Source organism: Canis lupus, chromosome 15 (assembly GCF_003254725.2).
Source record: "Canis lupus dingo isolate Sandy chromosome 15, ASM325472v2, whole genome shotgun sequence".
Taxonomy (NCBI): Eukaryota; Metazoa; Chordata; class Mammalia; order Carnivora; family Canidae; genus Canis; species Canis lupus.
In genome coordinates, this window is record NC_064257.1 from 44,417,306 (window position 1) to 44,435,329 (window position 18,024).

At 43.2% G+C, this 18,024-nt stretch overlaps 1 protein-coding gene and 1 long non-coding RNA gene across 10 annotated transcripts in view; one reads left to right on the forward strand and one right to left on the reverse strand.

Moving 5' to 3' along the window:
• ZNF827 (zinc finger protein 827) overlaps window positions 1–18,024 on the reverse strand; it is a 166,937-nt gene that overhangs the window by 68,773 nt on the left and 80,140 nt on the right. For all 8 annotated transcript variants that reach the window (XM_025438833.3, XM_025438835.3, XM_025438837.3 and 5 more), the window contains exons 6-7: window positions 6,528–6,767; window positions 4,104–4,161 (exon numbers count right to left, since the gene is read on the reverse strand). In XM_025438833.3, coding sequence (XP_025294618.1) covers window positions 4,104–4,161; window positions 6,528–6,767 — 298 coding nt within the window. The remainder of the gene's footprint in view (window positions 1–4,103; window positions 4,162–6,527; window positions 6,768–18,024) is intronic.
• LOC112654374 (uncharacterized) overlaps window positions 8,240–18,024 on the forward strand; it is a 32,689-nt gene continuing 22,904 nt past the window's right edge. For both annotated transcript variants that reach the window (XR_003132961.3, XR_003132962.3), the window contains exon 1: window positions 8,240–8,481. This is a non-coding gene — a long non-coding RNA (uncharacterized LOC112654374). The remainder of the gene's footprint in view (window positions 8,482–18,024) is intronic.

Sequence of the window (18,024 nt, forward strand, 5' to 3'; positions counted from 1 at the left end):
AATAAAAAATCAGGATTTTATTAGTCTCTTAAGTGTTCAGTCCTTCTGTTCTCCTGGGTCTGGCTGGACTGTCTCCTCATCTCATTTATCAAGTAGAATGGCATTAAGAACACTCAGTCCACACACTATCTCAAAGGAGATGCACAGCCTTCTTTACACTTAGATTGAATTTGCTAGACTCTGAGGTTAAACAGGCAAAAGAACTGCTGTTTTAGCATTTACAGTGAAGTTCCAACTCAAGGACTGATTTGGTGGAGGTGCCCCTAGGAGGGCACAAACAAGGGTAGAAGGGTTAAGGTCAAGGCATTGGTGAGCAAGACCACATGATCCAATCATTCCAGCTGTTAAGTAGATTGATTTCTCTGCCTGGCTACACAGTGCACTTTGGTAGATTGTTTTTCTCCTTTACTTTTGGAAGATGATACTAATTTAAGCAGCTGAGTCTCAGTTCTTGGAGTAAAAAAAAAAAAAAAAGGCATTCTCAAACAAGTTCTTAACATGATGTCTTAACAGGATTTACTTTAAAATAATTCAGGGTGAGTGAGAACAAAAGGAGGGGGCCTATCAACAAGGGTCATGAGATGGTATTTGTTTAAACTGAGTGATGGGTACATTCTCTACTTTTGTATGTTTGAAATTTTCCATTGGAAGAGTTTTCTAAAAATGAGGTAGAGAGCCAATGATCCAGAAACTTGATAGTTATTAGTTTCAACCTTTAGCTTCATCTAAACCTTTTTTAAAAAACTACTAACAAAGAATGCTGTCTAACATCATTTTCTCTTTCCATATCTGCCCGTCTTTTTTTTTTTTTTTTTTTTTTCTGCCCGTCTTATAATAGAGATATTAACAAACAGCAGAGTTGCCAATTGAAAGGACTGGTCGAGGAGGGAGGTGCAATTATCGGCCCAGGAGATCCACACCCCACGTCTCCTTGGTAAGCACACACTGGAATGGCAAGCTACAGTGTTTCTTCCTAGGCTGCCACACTTTTCCTTAGTTCTTGTGGTTGGAATGAGAGTCAAGACCAAAAGATGACAAACAACTGTGGAGAAAGTTGTGGGTTTATGCAGGAGAGGAGAGAATTAGCTGCTTTCTTCTGGTCTTGCACATCTCTTCTTTGCTCTCAGCCCCCTGGATATCCAGACTCTAAGGGCAGGAGATCTCACTCAGTGGAGGAGCTCAAGCACCCCCTGGCATTTGGAAGAGCTTGATCCCAGTACCATGCTGTGGCCAGCGTACCAAGGCCCGCCCTTCAGAATTAAACTATCTTCAGTACCTAGCAACTCTCAAACATGGAAGATTCTGAACTTGACTGCAATCATGAGCCACCATTCCGGCCAGCCAGCTTCTTCTGGAAAATCTAGAAGAAGATCCCACTTAAGCACCTAAAAATCCAGAGATAAGGAACTTTGGAGGCTTGACATCAATCTTTTTGAAAAGTATCACAAATCCTACCTTAAAACATAACCTCCTTAAACTGACCTTGCACATACAAAATAAGAGTTCCTTCTAAAACAGGAACCAATAAAGAGAGGGAGCTGGCTTTTTTTTTTTTCCTGGCCCTGCTATCAGTTAACTGAGGTTAAGGAGGATTTCTTGGCACAAAGCTGCTTGATTCTATTCCACCTGAAGTAATGAGGTGAGAAGGTAAAAAAGAGATCTATTTGAGGAGAGGCTAATTGAACAAGTTCCTACTCAGAGGAAGAATAAAAACACCGAGGATTCTATAGAAGGAGGATAAACCAAGAATTCTGCAACGCTGCGTTATGAACACTGTACTATGTTGGGGGCTCACAGCAAGAACCTTTTCCTTTTCTTTGGGAAAAAAGATCTGATTTTGATTTCTTCTTACTCATAATTTCCCAGCAAGAGAGGAATTTAAAGATTGCTTCATTTTTGCCAAATGGCTAAAAAAATTTCTCTTCTTTCCTATAATTATGCTCTAGCTCCAGCCAAGGCAATTTAGGCTATGAGACGCATTTCACTCATTTGGGGCAAGTTCAAACGTCCTCTTACTCTTCCCAGAGAACACCTGAAAAGCATAAAATAACATGGCTTCACAGCATACCTTTCTGTTGTATAAATATTATTATGTGATCTTAAAGATCCAGCAGGAAAACCACCACAGGGGGTGCTGTTGGGTCCTGCCCAGAGCTCCGTTACTGTTTAGAGCGAGCAAGTGGCTGGCAGTGCTGGCTGCAAACAGCAAGCGAGAACTGCCTTCACCCTTCGCGCCCCTGCAACGAGGAGGATGACCCAAAGCTAGTGAATAGTATTGGGGTCCTAAGAGCTGGCCCCCTTGCTCCCAGGCAGAATTCTCCCTGTCGTGCAATTCATGCTTCAGAATTCTCTGTGGAATTGCGCTACAGCTGGAATCCAGCGAAAACCACATCCTTGCTCCACAGCTTCCCCTTCCCTCTCCTGCTACCTTCGTTCCTGGCAGAGTCCTGGGCGAGCACTCCCTCAATAAGCCCCATCACCGGAATCCCTGCCTCAGGCTCTGCTTCTAGGAAACCTGACCTGTGATGCTTCCAGAAACCTATGGAAGCAAATTAAAATTAACATTTATTATGTTTAGTCTGCTGTCTTTCATTATCTCCCAATCAGCACAACTTCATGTGTTGAGACCCACAGACATAAGCATAGATACTGAGTAGTCTTTTGATCACATGTAGAAGGTCCACTGATACCTGTAGTAGGTAACATCTCCTACTCGGGCATCCAACTTGGGAGAGAGACAGCCTTCCCAGCCCTGAGACCCATTTCCCCAAACAATGTGCTGACCAGATCACCAGGCCCACTTTCTATCTGTGTGCTTAATATAAAGAAACAAGGCTGGCACCACTCTTCTGTTCTGTTACAGTAGGTTTCATGTTCCTAATCCTATATGAACTTTGTGTGAGGGCAGCTGGCTCTCTTAATTACTGTTAGATATTTGATATTCCTAAATTCCAAGTCATCGAATTAAAAAGAAGAAAAAAAAAAAAAAACTCAGGGTAAGGTTCAGATGAGCACTGTTCACTTGCCTGATAATGCTCTGAGGTCAATTCATACCACCTCCAAAAGAAAGACATCATTTATCTTTCATTGCAAGAATTAAAAACACAAAACCAGTCAACTGTTCCCATTAAGAAGAACCTAAGTTTGCTCAGGGAAGCAGAGCTCCTTGATTTAAAGCCTTTTTGGGAGCTCACACCTCATTCTCCCTGTCCCTCTTTCATCTGGTAAAGCCTGCATTGTGGGCAATTCAGGAACTGGAGGGTGGTCTGAGGGCAGGGAATGGTTCTTCAAAGCTAGAGCTCCTATCTCCTCCAGGGTTCTTTTTCTGCAGTGGTGGGGTGTGCACTCGCCAGAGCTCACGTAGTTCAGGTCTGGACGGCCTTCCAGGCTGGGATGGGTGGTGCTACTGGCCAGTCCTCCTCCTTCCACATGGCAAATGGATGAGCAGCCCATCCTGGCTGACCTCCTCAAACTGCCTTTGGCAAATGTCAAGCTTCCTTACCTACAGCTGTTAATGACAAAGGTTTTCCTGCAGCCCTTTAGAGCATTTTTCTCTCGATTTAAAATTGTCTACTCTTCTAACAATGCTGAGATAAAAAGTTGAGATATCCTTGGTGACAAATGATCAGTCCACACCTGCGGAGCTATGTAGGTGCACAGGTATAGTAAGAACCTGGTCTACTGACTGGGTGAGGCCTTCCTGAGGTATGGAACCCAGCTCCTGATGTCAGCTGGGCCACCAGTTTAAACTCCCAAATCAAGAAACTTGTGCAGGGAGGATGATAATATGATCTACTTCACAAAAACTATCATAAGGAATAAAAAACAAGAACATATGGAAAATTCTCCAGCCAAGTAACAGCTATTAGATGTTTGATGACTATTAGTGATCTCCCCCTTGGCGCCCTTGCTTTATTGAAATTCCTAAATTTCCACAAAATTTCTAATACACACTGGTGGCAAAGGGCATGATTCCTTTGAACTCCTTTGACTCCTTTGAGAAAATAGTTTGGGGAACACTGCGCAACACGTAACTGTGCCTGATGGCCCACATGGGGGGTGCTCTGAGGGGATTCCCCACCCCCCTCCATGAAATAGCCTACCTGGTGGTCGTCCGAATGGTGTTTTCTTTTGTGTGATTGTGCTCTTTGCTCACTTTTTCTGTAAGGAGAAAGAATGAAACGTTCCTCAGGTCATTCTTATATTCAATTTGTGTCTCTGAGGCTTAAACAGAAACTCCCTCAACATTTTTCTTTCTTATGGTTTGCTTTGGGTTTCTTTTTCTCAATATTCAAACCCTCCCAGTCTTATTCGTAAAGACAATCATTAAAAGCATATAGACAGCAGCCACAAAAATATTTTAGTAAAAACCAATCAAAGGGAAATAGTCACTGACAAATTTCAAATGTGTTGTCTGATTTTAATGAGGCCTTAAGAAGTACACATACACACAGAGAGACGTGCACAGAACCCGTTATTTCTACTACATCTTTCCCCAGCTGAAAATTTCTGCTTTCCTCTGATTCAGCATGAAAATTGCAGTTGTTGCAACTGTTCCGCTTCTGACTTTGATGGCAACCTTTAAGCATTCTGTATTGTCAGGCCCCTTTGTGAGAGGGGATATAAAAACAGCCATAAGACCTCTGGGTTCCGCAGTCATCGAGCGCTTATTCTGATAAATGTCACAAGGGACAAAAAATATCATTAGACAAGCAGAGGTAAACCCTCCCTTACTCTGTCTTGAGGTCTGTATCTACCAGCTGTCAGAAATTATTTAATTAGCTTTCAAGAACACAAAAGTTGAACTCTGGCCTTCCCAATCCAGTTCAAATGTGAGGATTGTGCCCTGACTGTCACAGCTCTCAATGGCTGGAGCAGGCAGAGAAAACCTGGCCAGCTTACAAGGGTTTCAGATTTCCAAGGCAGGGCAAGTTAAAAACTCCTGATCTTAGGGATTTCTGAAAAAATTTAAGGAGATATTTGGAAAAATTAAAGACTTACAACATCTGCCCAATACTTTGTGACACCAGTCTGAAGCCGCTGCATGCAAGCTGGTGTGGACAGTTGCTTTCTGTCCACTCAACAATGACAACGAGGGTGAGTTTGGATTCAGAGGCAGTATTCTTTCAGAGAGTAGGAAATCGGGGCTAAAAGACTTGCCTGAGGTCACCCAGGCAGTGAGTGACAGTGCCAGGGTGAGAACTCTCAGACACACAGTTTTTCACTGATAGGAGACAGTGATAATGTACTGTTAGAGACAGAGACTTTCTGAAAAAAACCATACTGGCCTCACTTCTGCAAATTTTAACTGCTAAGTAATTTTCAAAGCTATATTGTTTTTAGATATGCTTTCAGCCTGTTTTTTTTTTTTTTTTTTTTTTTTTTAAAGCATCTTGTATGATTTGGAGCTTTGGAGGGCTTGCACAGATCTCTGTGTCCTGTTAAATTTAGAGAATTAACTATTTCCATTACTGCAGGGCTCTGCACAAATAACAATCCCTGTTTGAGAACTATAAGGCCACCATTTTTGGGACCAGCTGATAGTTTCAAGCTCTGGGGTGGGTCACCAGGCCAACGAGAAGGTGAACTATCATGATGGTGTCCAGATTTTAGCTTCCTTTCCCTGACATTCTTCTTAGTGGGGAAAGCGAGTGAATCCTTAAATAATGAGGCATCTCATGGCGTTCTGAATATGTTATCCAAAACAAAAGAGAGCTTATCAGATATTAGTAACAAACTTGACTGATGCGTGAACTTCCATATGCAGGTCAATGCTTGACTACAGACAAGCTATGTGTATTTCATATGAATCTGAACCTTACATGTGTATATATCTTTGATCTCAATCATGTTCAAATAATAACAGCATGATAAATTTGTTAAGGACAAACACTATCCAGCTTGAAAGGGCTAACAAAGGAAACAAATAGGACTCTCAACTGTTCTATCAAGATACTCAGCTGAGCTGGTAATTCCTAAACCTGTGAATTCCAAGTATTCAAAGTAGAAACAGTTAATTTACAGAAATATGCTCTGCAAGGGGATGGCTGGAAAGAGTCCTTATATTTTTGTCTTTTTCCTTTCCTTGATTTTTTTTTGGCAAGATACAGTAAAATCGCCTTAATTCAAACTATACTAATGTGGAATTCATGGTAATTCAGTCACTGCTGGAGTAAATGGAAGTTTATCTTTTGACATTAGAAAAAAAAAAAAAGGCTGTTAATCAGATCAACTGCCTAAGCAAAAGTAGAGGTGAGATGTTTAGCCTAGTCAACAGGGATCATTTGCACAAAATTGAATAGAGTTCTAATTTCAAATGATTCTTAACTATTTATTGAAGAAAGTTTGGCAGGAGTTCCACTTGGCAGCATTTTATTAACTGTTAGTTTGAGTGGCAGTATGCACGTTAAAGTAACAAAATTGATTTCTGTCTGAAAAATCCTATAATGCCGGTGTTTTTACTTTGTTAGAGTGGCTTTCCTTCCAATTATTCCCAATTATTGACATTTTTCTGCACAGAAACATACCTGACAGTTGAAAGAGAAGCTCGGAAGCCATCTTCACAGAGATATCCTGACTGAAGAGGTTTCTCTCTGGGGGCACTCTGCCCTCTGGCATCTTCTGTAAGGGTTCGGTTTTCTCTCGCCCGATTAAAGTGCTATAGCCAACATTCCGGCTGGGTGATACCGAGACATGTGAGTCCTGGATGTCAACCTCCATGGGCTCCTCTTTAATCTTCACCATCTGAGTTTCCTTGTAGCTTTCCGCTGCAAGCAAGTGAATGAGGAGAGACAAAAACACCATGGTTTCAAAATTCTGAACCAAACCCAGTTTCTAATCCCAGAAGAGAACCACAAGGATCACGTCTGGGCGCAGGTGAGAAGAGTGCCACAGCACATGGGAACGGAGTTTGAAGACCTACTAGTTTGGCCCACCTGGTTTCCTGAGAAGGTGGGGAACTGAAGCCCAGAGAGGTTAAGTGACTTGCCCAAGGCTACACCAGCGGCAGCAGAATCAGGCTTAGGTCTCTGAATTTACCACTCTTGTCCGGTGACCAGGGTCTCCCGACCACTCCCTCACATGCTCTATCCTGCCATGCTGCTTCCAGAATTAACAGAGAACATGGTGAACGTCGGTCTTTGTTTCAGAACTTACTCAATTTCAGCAAACCAAATAAAAGCAAACAATATTATGATTGTCTCCCTCTATTGTTAAAGCTCCAACTGGGACACCTGGGTGGCTCAGCAGTTTGGCCCCTGCCTTTGGCCCAGGGTGTGATCCTGGGGTCCCAGGATCGAATCCTGCATCGGGCTCCCTGCATGGAGCCTGCTTCTCCCTCTGCCTGTGTCTCTGCCTCTCTCTCTGTGTCTCTCATGAATAAATAAATAAAATCTTTAAAAAAAAATAATAAAGCTCCAACCAATTTTTTTCTCTCTCTCTTCTAGGGCACCTAAATTAATAAAGGGTAAATAGGGTCGATTCAACTGAGATATTAATACCTTGCTGGGAGCTAGCAATCCTCAAAACCACCTAGGAAGTTAATTGCAGCCCAAGGACCAACGCTTAGAAAAACAGCAATCTTACAGGTTATAATAATGGTTCAATTTACTGACTGTTGTTGCTTTAGGTGTGACTACTAGATGTTAGATCTTTAGTCTGAAACTTACATTTGTCTTGCAAAGTTGGACTGTTTTTAGGTCCATGCATTTTTTAGAGCTAATGACAGAGCATCTTCGAAACAAGGTGGGGCAATCAGCCCAGCCATTAATTTGGGTCACTTTAAAAAGCGCATACTTTCAAATCAATAAGCATTTATTAGTAACTATACTGTACTCAGCATTCTGGAAAAAAAAAAAAAAAGAGGATACAGATAGATAGAACAGTGGGTTGAATGGTGGCCCCTCCAAATATGTCTATGTCCTAACCTGGGAAACCTGTGAATGTTTCCTTATTTGGAAAAAGTGTATTTGCAGATGTGATTAAGTTGAGGATCTCAAGATGAGATTGTTCTAGATTACCCAGGTAGGCCCTAAATCCAATAATAAGTGTTCTTATAATAAATAGATACAGACCAGATACAGGGGAAGGGCATGTGAAAACAGAGACAATGCTATGGATTGAGTATGTGTTCCGCCACCCCCACCCCCGCACCCCAAAATTAGTATGTTAAAGAACTTCATTTCCAGTGTGATAGAATTTCGAGGTGGGGCCTTTGTGAGGTGATCAGTCATGAGGATGGAGCCCTCATGAATGGATTAGTGCCCCTATAAAAAGACCCCAGAGAGCTCCCATACAGCAAATATTTGAGCTCTTGGATTTTGGATTTGCAGCCTCCAGGTCTGTGAGAAGGAAATTTTTGTGGTTTATAAGCCACCCAGTCTGTGGAATTTTGTTTTAGCAGTCTGACCAGAGCAAGACAAGAGAGTGGAGTCATGCGGCCACAAGTCAAGGATTTTCCAGGGCCACCAGAAACTGGGAGAGGTAAGGAAAGAGGCTGCCCTTAGAGCCTTCAGATTTCGGGCTTCTGGGCTCCAGGCTATGAGGGAATCAATTTATGTTGTTTTATGCTACCAAGTTTGTGGTAATTCGTGGTGGATGGATGGATATAGCAATAAGAAGTGGTAGGAAGTGGATGGGACAGGTGTGAAAGGGGAACTTCATTGCTATAAGCTAGGTGGTTAGAGAAAACTATGCTTTCCTCACAAAGCAAGAGACAGGTGAGAGCCAGTACATGTACAGTTTGTTGAGTTGTAGTAAAGAAGATACAGAAGCTTTTAATTCAATGATTTCAGTTAATATAGTGTTGTCAATAAGAGCCATATAAGAAGTGTGCTAATTGTTCTTTTCTCCTTCCCGACATATTACACATGGTTTTCAGGGTAAATGACTTGTGTTTTTTTTTTTTTTGTCAGCAACTAAACTGCAAGCAACTGTTATATTTAATTTAGGCCCCCCCTTCCCTATTCCTGCCAAGCTGTTGTCTCTCCGCATATCTGTGAAGCTCACAAAAACCAAGTTGATTCAATCATGCTAAAAGAAAACAAAAAGAAAAAAAGAAAAGAATATGAAGCTTTCAAAGTTACACGCCTAGCTTCTTTGCCTTGACTTGTAGTCCACCTGATTCTTTCTGGAGTGCTGACTGCACCCCTTGCAACCTCTTAGGGATTTGGTGACCTGATAGCCAACCTGACCTCTAGCTACCTCACCCATAGGTGCAGTCACAACACACATTTCCCTCTTTGTGCTCCCACAAAGTACTTAATATTTGGAAAATAAACAGTGAGGTCACTGACACAGGTGTGTAATGATGTCTTTGAACCCTGCAAGTCATTCCAAGGCTTGAAGACAAACACAAAAACATACTAGAAAAGGATTCACTTAATTCCACAAAAATCTCAATGATATGAAGAGCAAAGCTAGAAAGAAGCTCCATTATCTTTATCTCTTTCCATCTCCTTTCCCCAGCTTTGCCCCTGGATTGAAAATCATCTGACTATGTGTACCACTAACTTAATGGTATCAGGTTTTGAAAGCTACTTGGGATAATTTCAAGTATGATTTACATGAAGTGCTTTTTGCCCTTTCTTATGACAACTCTTGACCTTTCACAAATGCATAAAACACTGATTACTGATAAAAAAAAAATCTTTAGCATTTTTAATCTAACTGATAGACTCCAGACTTAAAAAGAAGAGTTTTCAAACTGGCATCTCAATGGGAAAGTGAGACATAATATAAGAAATATTTTTGTGGTCCTTGCTTTTCTGTGCAATAGCATTATGGCCAAATGTTCTCTTGCCTTTTTTTGTTAAAGAAGGGTTTCTTAACTTCAGCACTTCTGACATTTGGGACCAGATACTTCTTTATTTCGGGAGGCTGTGCAGTACATTGTAGGATGGCTAGCAACATCCTTCGATTCTACCCAGTAGGGACAGTAGGACCCACCCTCCAAGTGTGACAACCACTATGACTCCAGACATTGCCAATATCCTCTGGGGGACAAGATCGCTCCATATGAAAATCACTGCTGTAAAATTTTTGTCACATTTCTGTGTTCAACCCTCTTCCCCCAAATTTAATCAGCACCCAAGGCAAATAATAAAGAAAACCTCCTCTTAAGTTCTAGCTTAAGGCTCCCCCACATATTAATCACCATCTCAGGCTTGGTGCCTGGACAGGTCAGCCTAGGAGGCAGGAGACAGGCTGATTTGGGAACAGATCCCAAGTCAGCAAGAGATCCCACTGTTCTTCTCTTCCTTTGCCTTAGGTGTCTTGACAAAACAATGGTTGAATTAATCATTTCACTCACCCTTAGCTTTGAGCCCCACACCCAGGGACATGTCTATCCATCCAGGGTTTATTCTTTCCCATCATCTTCCCTCTTCACATATGTCATAAATCCTTTTAGAATCTCTTCTTAAGGGGCAGCCCCGGTGGCGCAGCGGTTTGGCGCCGCCTGCAGCCTGGGGTGTGATCCTGGAGACCCAGGATCGAGTCCCACATCGGGCTCCCTGCATGGAGCCTGCTTCTCCCTCTGCCTGTGTCTCTGCCCCTCTCTCTCTGTGCCTATGAATAAATAAATAAAATCCTTAAAAAAAAATAAGCTTCACACAGTGAAGTCCAGAGAATTGTTATATTTAAAAAAAAAAAAAGAATCTCTTCTTAAAATAATAAAGTAAAGTGAGTACCCTATTCTGCTATTCCAAGAAAAAAACTAGCCCATGGAAAAAGATGAGGGACAAGTTAACAGTAGGTTATGCCTGGGAGGTGGGTGGGTGGTAGGTGATTGCTTATTGCAATGCCCATTTGTATCTTGTAATTTTTCTATGCTAACTACAAATATTTTGTCATTTACTTAAATTTAAAAAAAATTAAAAAGTAACTACATATGCCCATAAAAAGATGATTATTTCCTTTTTGGAAGCATTTAGAACACTGTGTATGCCTGGTAGCTTCAAGGAAGAGTGGGTTTGCGAATCGAATAAGTCCTATTCAAACTCTGCTTGGCGGCCAAAGGGACCAAAGCAATGAGAATATAACAATCCTGTCTTTTCTACTTTTGCAAATACAGTACACAAAAGTAATTATCAATTAGCATTATTACATTCATCATTTGGTCATTCCACCATTTTAAAAATGTCTACTTTATTCTATGTACTGTGATAGAAGATACGTGGAATACAGATGCAAATAAGACATGGCTCTTGCCCTCAAGCACTTTATATCTAAACAAATGATCAGACAAGTATAAACAGCCCTCTAATAAAAGAGGTAAAATTAAAATATGGAGTGGGAAGAGGAGTCCAGGAAGATTGGGAACCAAAGCACAAAGGTGGAATTGTACTCTACCTGGGGTGTTCAGGGAATATGTTGTCTGGTTTGGCTGGAAGGCCAGAATTGAGAGGTGGAATCTTGAGTAAGCGAGACTCAGAGGGTGTAAACATAAAAGCAACCCTACTGTCTTCCACTGTCTCTTTAAACCTGCCCTGTAGGAAGAGTTCCTCTCCTGTCCCTGGGTGAAAACTCAGGCAGGCCCATAACCTGATAATTCTTATATAATACAAAGTGTGATGGTCCTTTAAACAGCAAAATAGTCTTGATTCAGAATCCAGAAGGTCCGATCCACGTGTTAGTCCACCAGTTTCCCCTCCTGGGAGGGTGAGTCTTGGGCCCTCCCTGGAAGGGTCTACAGGTAGCCTTTTTTGGGGGGGGGGGGGAGGAATTGGCTCCTTCTCCCTCTCTTGTTGCCTTCTCCCCAGCACACCAGCTGTCTTTTCAGACCCTAGGAAAGAGTGAGAGGAGCAGGGGGACACGGAAGGAAGGAGAGAGGATGGAAAGCTCTTGGCTATCCCATTTTAGAATGTTTTTACACTGTGTAGGCCAGCTGGCATTTCTCTCATGGGATTCAGGCATGGGGTCTTCAGAGACCTTTACCTTCAAGGTGATCTTTCCTCTCAAGTTCCCTTTATGTGGCTGAACTCCCTCTTGCCTGTGGTCCCTTATTCCCTCCACTGCCCTAGGAATCCACCTGTCGGCTTCCGTTCCCCTTTGTCATTGTGCAGCCCCCAATTGTCTAGGTGGCCCCACTGGAAGGCATTTAAGACCATCCCCATGCCAGCCCTCCTGTGGGAAAATGGCCTACACTGGGGCCACGGCTGACTGGTGCCTCTGTACCTGATTAGGACAGACCCAGCAGGTTCAGGCCCCCTGCCCAGCAAAGCAGCGTCTCTGGCACATGCAGTCCTCAAAGCAGCTTGCCATTTCCCATCTTCTAGATTTCCCAGGCAGACAGGGGACATCAGTGCACTAGGCTCCCCACCTGAGGAAAACACATGACAAACACCCCAGGGGCTGTCCCTTCAGCTGTGCTCTCTAGATCTAGGGTGAGGCCAGTAGCCCTTCCCTCATCCCCACCACCCTGCAGTAGGGGGCTCATGGAGGGCTCACAGCACTGTTGTCTCTAAGATCCCCTCATCCCCATCTTCAATGGCCTCTCAGTTCTATCCTCTCAGGTCCAGTGGTCCAAGAGTTGTGTGTGGGGTCAAGTTTATCACTTTAGTCATTTTTAAGTGTGCAGCTCAGTGACATTAAGTACATTCACATTGTTGTGCCATCACCACCATCCATCTCCAGAATTTTTCATCTTCTCCACTGAAGCTCTACCCATTAAACACTAACTCCCCATTGCCCCCTTCTCACAAAGGTAACCACCTCTCTACTTCCTGCCTCTGGGACAAAAGGTTCCTTCCTTCCTCCCTCCTGCCCTCCCTTTCTTCCCCTTCCTCCCTACTTCCTTCCTTCTTTCCTTCTTCCCTTCCTCCTTCCTGTTCTTCCCCCCCTCCCTCTCCCTTCATTCCCTCCCTCTCCTTTCATTCCCTCCCCTCCCCTGCAGCCCCTCCTTTACTTTCTTTCCCTCTCCCCCCTTCTCCCTCCCTCCCTTCCTTTAAAATTCCTCATGCTAGAACCTTGCTGCTGAAGCCAAATCCTCTATTGAACAATCATTTAACAAAGGGAGTCATATTATATTCCAGAGAAATATAACTGGGTAAGTAGGTAAGGGCAGAATGTGGAATCTTAGGTGGGGGCCCGGAAGCCTCTACAGAATGGGGGCCAGCAAGGAGCCAGCCTTTGGGAGGTTTGCACAGGGGAGGAGCACGATCAGATTGCACTTCAGAAGGCCAACCTGGCAGTGGCACTTGGAAGGCCTGGGAGGAAGTGGAAATGGGGGCAGTTGTTAGGAGCTTACGGTGGTAATCCAAGCAAGGAGACGATGAGGGCCTGAACTAAAGGTCACAGGGATAGAAAAGATTCACAGGATATTCTAGAGGTTGAATGGGGAGGAACTGGAGGAGACTGCTAGAAGTCTGAATAAAGAATGAAGAGACAAATGTGAAAGAAATTACAAAGAAAGTTTGTACATAGCCTGAGGCAGTGTGATTAAAGAAATATTTCTATGACCTTTAAGCCTTGAGATTTGGGAGAAGCTATCAATGGGAGTAGGAAAATAGAAAAGTTGGGCTGTGGGGAAATACGGGGGGAAATTTTCAGTTCTGTTTTGGCTAAGTACTTAAGATTCCTGCAGGAAGTGGAAGTCGGGGATGTCTGTGGGCAGTAAGAGGGGGAATCAGCAGTGACACACACACCGGAAGTCATCTGACTCCAGAGGACTTGGTAAGATCCAAGGGAAGGTGAGTAGAGAGCAGTGGATGGGGTGGAACTGTTACCCCTACCCTTAGACCGGAGGAAGAAAGAGGGAGGAAAAGAGGAGGAAAGGGAGTGGCCCAGCATGGTGTACATGGAAGTCCAAAGAGGAGAGAGACAGACTGATACTTCATGAGAGCCTCCTGCTTCAGCCTCTAGGACTGTTGGAGGCTCACTGCATTCCTGCCCTTGGGTTCCTGCAAGTTCCCTTTATGTGGCTGAACTCCCTCGTGCCTGTGGTCCCTTATTGCCTCTACTGCCCTAGGAATCCGCTTGTTGGTTTCCATTCCCCTTTGTCATTGTGCAGCCCCCAATTGTCCAGGCGGCCCCACTGGAAGGCATTTAAGACCATCCCCATGCCAGCCCTCCTGTGGGAAAATGCCTACACTGGGGCCTACATGATTCCTTCCCTTAGTTCCTGTCCCCTGTAAAGCCCCAGCCCCACCTCCCTGCATCATCTCTCAGCACACCTCTATGTGCCATTGTGCTCTTTCAATACTGCAAATACTCCAGTTCCTGAACATGACATGCTGTTTTTCACCCTATTCCCTTCTAAAACACCCGATAACATCCTTTTCAGATTTCAAAAGTACACTTGACCCTTGAACAATGTGAGGGTCAGGGGTGGTGACCCCTCCTCCCCCATCACAGTTGAAAATTCACACATAACTTTTGACTCCCCTAAAACTTAACTAGAACAGCCTACTACTGACTAGAAACCTGACTGATAGCATAAACATCCGATATTTTAGATGTCATATATATCATAAACAGTATTCTTACAATAAAGTAAGCCAGAGAAAAGAAAATGTCAAAAAATCATAAGGAAAAGACATTTAAGGCGACTGTACTATATTTATCGAAAAAATTCCACGTATACGTGGACCTGTACAGAAGTGGACATGCACATGCCAGTCCATGTTGTTCAAGGGTCATCTGTATTCAGGTGTCCCCTCTGTGTGCAGCATTCCTTTATCCCCCCCGTCCAGTGATCCTCTCTCTCCCTGCTCTATCCTACATCTAGATCGGATGGCCTCTGCAAATCCCATGGCATGTTACTACTATCATTCAGGCATGTATTTCCCCTCTGCACTGAACTCAGGGATGAGTGAGATTCTTTTTTTTTTTTAAGATTTTATTTATGTATTCATGAGACACACACACACACACACACACACACACACACACACACACACGAGAGGCAGAGACACAGGCAGAGGGAGAAGCAGGCTCCATGCAGGGAGCCCCATGTGGGACTCAATCCTGGGACTCCAGGATCACGCCCTGAGCTGAAGGCAGATGCTCAACCACTGAGCCCACCCAGGCATCCTGCTGAGTGAGATTCTTATTCATCTTTCATTCTCAAGATGTCGCACAGGGCCTGGCACATTAGATATGCTTACTGTATATCTGTCACACATGTCACCTAAAGCACGCGTGTGATGCTATTCTCTGTCTCTTGACTCCTCAATCTGCCATTGATGTTATGAACTCACACATGCTATGAACTTAAAAACAAAATATGAAAAGATGAATCACTGGCAATGGCACTGAAAGAGACAATGAAAACTGACCCTTCTCTCTCTGGGTGGCTCATGACCATGATCCTGAGCTAGCATTTTAGAGTAACAAGAAGCTTAAAAGAATGTGTGTAGAAGCAATGCCAACTATACCACGTGGAAACAGTATGGTTTTTAGAGTGATGTTCGTATCAATTAGATAAATTAAAAATCTTTCATCTCCAACTAGCCATCCTCAAAGAGACAGGGTTCTCATTGGTTATAAAAACACCGTCCAGGTATGAAACCTGATTCCTGTAGACAGTGGGTTTATTACTAACACTCTGTGAACAACAGCGCAGGTCAAGAGGACCAGGTGAAGTGACATGAACAACCAGGAACAAGAAATGAGATCACACGGTGGCATCCTATCGCAGGGCCTGCACCCGCTGGCATCTGATAAAGGCAGTCGCTTTCTGCCTATGCTTTCTCTTGCTTGACTTTGCCCTTGCCAAAATCAAAATGGAATGAAGAGTTGGACTGGGTTTCCTTGGCCGCTCAGGGAAAGATGGAGCCCCAGGCCTCCCCAAGCAGAGACAAGGATGGAGGGAGAAATGGAAATGTTATTCCACAGAAGTGGAAGCGAGACAGCCCTGGCCGGGCAGTCACTCCCTTGCCGTGTGATGGCAGTTGGGTCCTCAGTGAAGGAGAGAGAAACCTAGCTGTTCTTCCTATGGTAATTATGAACCCGAGTCTTACAGGCTGTATGGAATTCTTCCTTTCCTCTTTTATAGCCTACCCTGTCTCTCTGAAGGAGTGATCACACGGGACACAAGCACACGCATCCTGATACAATTTTCCATTCTTTAGGGGACTGGATTGGTATAGGCTTCTCCACGGGAAGTTGTATCTTTAAGTCTCATTTTTTCCACGGCGTGGCCCTTGGCTCATCTCCACAATGCCTAGAGTGCAGTGGGCCTCAGTGGGGAGAAGCTCCCCGTTCCTGCTCTGAGGAATGAATTCTGAGGCTGTGGCTTTTCCATGGGTGCAGCCACACCCCAGAGAGAGGCAATACAGGCTCTGACCAGTTTTCTCCCTATGGACACGTTGGTCATCTGCTCCTAGGGAAAATGAGAGTAAATCCTCTCTGTGAAACAAAGCAGTGGTGCAGCAGATTTTTCCCTGGTTCTTCTAATATAATATATAAGAATTTTCAAGAAATTTCTAATAATATATAAGAATTTTCAGCAGATTTTCCCCTGGTTCTTCTAATAATATATAAGAATTTTCAGAATTTTAAGTATTTTCCAACAGGAGAGCCCTACAACCTCCGGTAGACACACACACACACACACTTTTGATTTCTAAAACAACCTCAAATATGTTTTATCAGAATTGGCCTTTTGAATTGCCAAAATTGAGAGTTACCAGTGTTTCCCCTCTGTATCAGTATACTGCCTGGCCAATCAGGAAGGAGAATTCACAAGCCTCTGAAGATTTAGCTATGCACACTAGTGAATTATTAGACAGAGGTAAGCAGGGGATCAACTTAGAATCAAGTTTTTAAAAACTACAATGAGTAGCACCAGGTGTTCTATCTGAATCTGCAAGGAATAAATATGCCCTAAAAAAATAGAACTTGAACTTTAAAGGTAATAAAGAGTTAGTAAGCCCTGGAAGTTCTTTCAGGGGTCCAAAAAACATTAATTTCCATCAGAGCAAAACACTTGAAGCTTTATCCTTCAGTCGATTTTTAAACTTGCCTTCACATCCTCCATACCAGCAAGCAATGCAACGGGTCCTTGTCTGAGATAGCTCAGCTGGGCATTTGCTGGTGTTCTCGGATTGGCCACAAAACCAGGCCCAAGGCTGCAGCACAAGTTTTGGACTCGATTCTGGGTATGATGTTGCCTAGTGTTAGATGACAGAGGAGGCTCACGTGACGAAAAAGAGGTCCCTCCATGGCCACGCAGATGATCACAAGTCAGAATATGTCCATCACACCAAAAAAATTCTGCATTCAATTTCACTTGTGTCCAATCACAATCAAGAATGAAGATCCTTCAATGGGGGCTCCAGGAGATCAGCTTCTCCAAGCAGCAGATGATATGGAGTGGCTCCATCATTATCTGTTGACCTCTGAGTGTCCCGGTGTTAATGTAAAACCTCTCACAATCATCTTGTTTTCTTTTCATTTGATGATTTCACTAGAAATTAGCTAAAGAGGCACATTTAAACTGTATGTCTGCCATTTGGTAACATTCCAAATGATCTCATTTTTTAAAAATTAACCTATTTTTCATCTAATATCCAGAATATACTTTGCTATCTCACAAGAAAGAAAGAAAGAAAGAAAGAAAGAAAGAAAGAAAGAAAGAAAGAAAGAAAGAAAGAAAAAGGGTCAATTAAAGTATCTGTTCTAACTTTAAATCTATTTAACATTATTATCCTTTGCCATTTAATAAATCTAAGCCCTGTCCACCTCATCTGCTGTGATTAATAGGCCTTTATATAACCTTCTATGAACCTGAATGCTGGTTGGGGATGGGGGTGGGGGTGGGACAGGGTGCATACTTAGGTTTTAAACAGACTCCCTGAAAGATTCAGTAAAATTCCTGCTGACATGAAAATAACCAAAAAGCAAGGTCCATCTCTGTCAAGTTATCACTTGGCCACTGCTTTGTGCACAAAGAGGAGGGAGAAGGACCAAAATACCCAAAGAAAGGAATGAGCAAGGGAAGAGTTTAATTTTTAATAGCTGAGAGTTTTACTAAACTTTTAAGTATTTTCCATTAAAAGATGGTCACAGGGCATAAGTATATAG